The sequence below is a fragment of the Wasmannia auropunctata genome, unplaced genomic scaffold, assembly GCF_000956235.1.
Source record: "Wasmannia auropunctata unplaced genomic scaffold, wasmannia.A_1.0 LD335988.1, whole genome shotgun sequence".
Lineage (NCBI taxonomy): Eukaryota > Metazoa > Arthropoda > Insecta > Hymenoptera > Formicidae > Wasmannia > Wasmannia auropunctata.
Genome location: NW_012026902.1, coordinates 167,411 through 170,527, shown reverse-complemented (window position 1 = coordinate 170,527; position 3,117 = coordinate 167,411). Strand labels below are relative to the sequence as shown.

Below are 3,117 nucleotides of genomic sequence, written 5' to 3'. Positions count from 1 at the left end.
CCGGCTTTTTGGGTGGGACCGGCGATCTCCCCCGGACACTAGCGCCCCACGTCCACGTTTTCAAAAAAGAAACTACGTATCACGTCTATCTTATAACATTGTTGATCAAATCATGGCACGAGAACGTGGACGTAGTCCGTGCTAATTGTGCTACGTGCACAAATTGTGAATAAATAGATCACGTTTATTTTGCGACGTTGCTGATGAAATAACATTCCAATTCAAGTCTGTACTACATCCACAAATTGTAGGTGAAGAATGTGATGCATGATTAGCACGGACACGAACCACGTCCACGTGCCTAACCAGCGCGCCTTATCAGAGGCTCGAAAACTCCCGCCGATACGCGGAGAACACGTTGAGCAAAGAGGTGGCACGGAATCCTAACCAGCGCGCGTATCGACAGAGGCTTGTTGGTAAGGTGAAAAACTGCTGAGCGAAGAGGCACGGAATCCTGGACAGCGGGCCTCTTCAGAAGCTCGAAAACTCCCGCCGATACGCGGAGAATACGTTGAGCGAAGAGGTGACACGGAATCCTACTAATCCTAGCCAGCGCGCCTCAATATAGAGGCTAAAAAAACTCGCCGATACGCGAAAAACATGTTGACGAAAGAGGTGGCACGGAATTCTAACCAGCGCGCGTATCGACAGAGGCTTGTTGGTAAGGTGAAAAACTGCTGAGCGAAGAGGCACGGAATCCTGGACAGCGGGCCTCTTCAGGAGCTCGAAAACTCCCGCCGATACGCGGAGAACACGTTGAGCGAAGAGGTGACACGGAATCCTACTAATCCTAGCCAGCGCACCTCGATATAGAGGCTGAAAAACTCTCGTCGATACGCGAAAAACATGTTGAGCAAAGAGGTGGCACGGAATCCTAACCAGCGCGCGTATCGACAGAGGCTTGTCGGTAAGGCGGAAAGCTGTTGAGCGAAGAGGCCACGGAATCTCCCACTCTCATACGGCACGTAGGCCCCGCCTCTTGGCGCAAAAGCAGCATATATGCGTGGGTGGGGGTAAGGCTCCCCCTCCATGGCGCGCTGGCGGTCTCCGCCCCGAATACCTCTGCCACCTACTTAGTTAACGTGCGCTCCTAATACTTTATTCGATTTAAACGTAAGTTTCTGACGCTGCGAAAACCGGCTTTTGCTTTACCTCTCATCTCTATATGTATACTTTTAACAATATTTATGATCCTTTGTGCATCTCTACAGATGCGTAATTAAATTTAAACTATTATTTAATTATAATGTAACATTAAAATTACTTCAAATTTATTATAACAAATAAGTAATTTACGTATAAGGCGCGGCAACTTATTTCTTACGATAAAACATAATAAACGCTGAAAATCGTTAAATTTGTTAATTATTGTGTAACAATAATGTTCTAGAATGTTTTATTAATAAGATCTTCTCGAGAAAGTATATACTATATATATGCTTCGCATTGAACGACACGTGAAATTGCTACTGTATAAAGGCATTTCTCGGAAAATTATCGCGCCTATATATACTATCTCGGCGGAGGATTTGGATGTTCCTCCTTTTCATTATCATCCATGCAACAATATTTTAAATTATTTTATCGTTTAATTCTTTTCAAGGTAGTATAAGACTAGCATTAAAGAATACAAGGATTACAGATATATTGGTAATAATCTAGCGTGTTGCTTTTCGGAGCTTCGTCGAGTCCCTTATATCAGATCACATTGCGCCTATTCTCTCCCGTCGGCACTTGGATAGACGTGGGGCATAGTTCCTTTCTTGAAAACGTGGACGTGGAGCGCTAGTGTCCGGGGGAGATCGTCGGTCCCACGCAAAAGGTCGGCGTGGCCGCTCTCACGCTTCTCTCCGCCCTCCGGTCGCGAGTTCTGTTCTTCCGTGCCGTGACGTGCGAACAGCGAATAGCGCGAGCAAACGCGAGCCGAGCCCACATATATCTCTGTTCGCATTGATCACCGTCGGCGCGATGGCAGTCCACTGGATCCGCACAGCAGTAAGTAGGCGTCAAATTGCACCGTCCACGAAATTACCCAAGGAACCGCCGTCGAGCGCAACCACTCCGCCCGCCTATACGTTCTCCTACCTCCGAGAAAGGTTAGAACTCCTCGCTTCGCGCACCGACGTCGATGTACCGTCCTCCATTTCGTCTTTGCTCTTACGTCTCGTACGCTCTCTTGCGCGTATCCTCTGTCTCTCTCCCTCTCCTTCTACATTTCTATCTTCGTCGCTGTTCTGTTTCTTTACGATATAGTTTAATGTTCTAATTTCGTCCGGCTGCCCGGCTTCCACCTTGACGAGCCTCCCTCCTCCGCATTAGGAAACGGATATCTCTCCTCCGGACATTCTAATTAATCTAATTGCTATAATTTCGACGAGAGTCGTTTTGAAATTATCCCCCGCGATTGTCAGCTTGGCTAGATAATATATTGTTCCTTCATACTCGTGGCGCGGAGAATCGAGCTTGTCACACAATTCTACTGGTTTTGATCGTCTCTTTAAACCGTGTGATTTGATGTGCTAACAGATCTCTTCAAAAATTGCTGGTGCACGGCTTTACAGCAGCAAGGTACACAAATGCACCCTCATTCCTGGAGATGGTATCGGACCCGAGATTTCCGTTGCTGTGCAAAAAATCTTCGATGCTGCCAAGGTGAGGTATATTCGTGTTTTATGGCTATAATACAAGATTGATTCCTTGCAATTGCCACTACACACATGCTTGATTTACAAAATAATCTTATCCTTCTTAAGATTCTTCAGAATGCTTCATTCAAACACTATTAGTTTACATTTAAATCATGACTTATGTTCTATATTTGACCTATACACGATAGGTCACGCGACATTCTTAAACAATTGTTACGCGATTCAGTCTTATTTGGATCAGTTTTTATCTTATGCCCTGACCTACTATGCAATTTAGGAGAAGGAATTTTTTTCTATTTGGTTAAAAACATCTTTCTTCACCACTGATTAGCTTATAATCAGAAGGCTTAACAGCTTGCAATAACACGATTACTCAATTCATAATATCTCTTTTAACTGTAATCTCTTTTAATGCGCTTGATATTCTTATCTAGACATGTTATTGACATAAGATCGGAAGAGCACACGT

The 3,117-nt window shown here is 44.9% G+C and overlaps 1 protein-coding gene across 1 annotated transcript in view; it reads left to right on the top strand.

The window, feature by feature from the left end:
- Nucleotides 1-1,805: 1,805 nt before the first annotated feature.
- The window catches only part of LOC105454080 (probable isocitrate dehydrogenase [NAD] subunit alpha, mitochondrial), a 3,315-nt gene continuing 2,003 nt past the window's right edge, over nt 1,806-3,117 (top strand). Inside the window, exons 1-2 of the mRNA XM_011696429.1 lie at nt 1,806-1,995; nt 2,527-2,652. Coding sequence (XP_011694731.1) covers nt 1,969-1,995; nt 2,527-2,652 — 153 coding nt within the window. The 5' untranslated portion in view covers nt 1,806-1,968. The remainder of the gene's footprint in view (nt 1,996-2,526; nt 2,653-3,117) is intronic.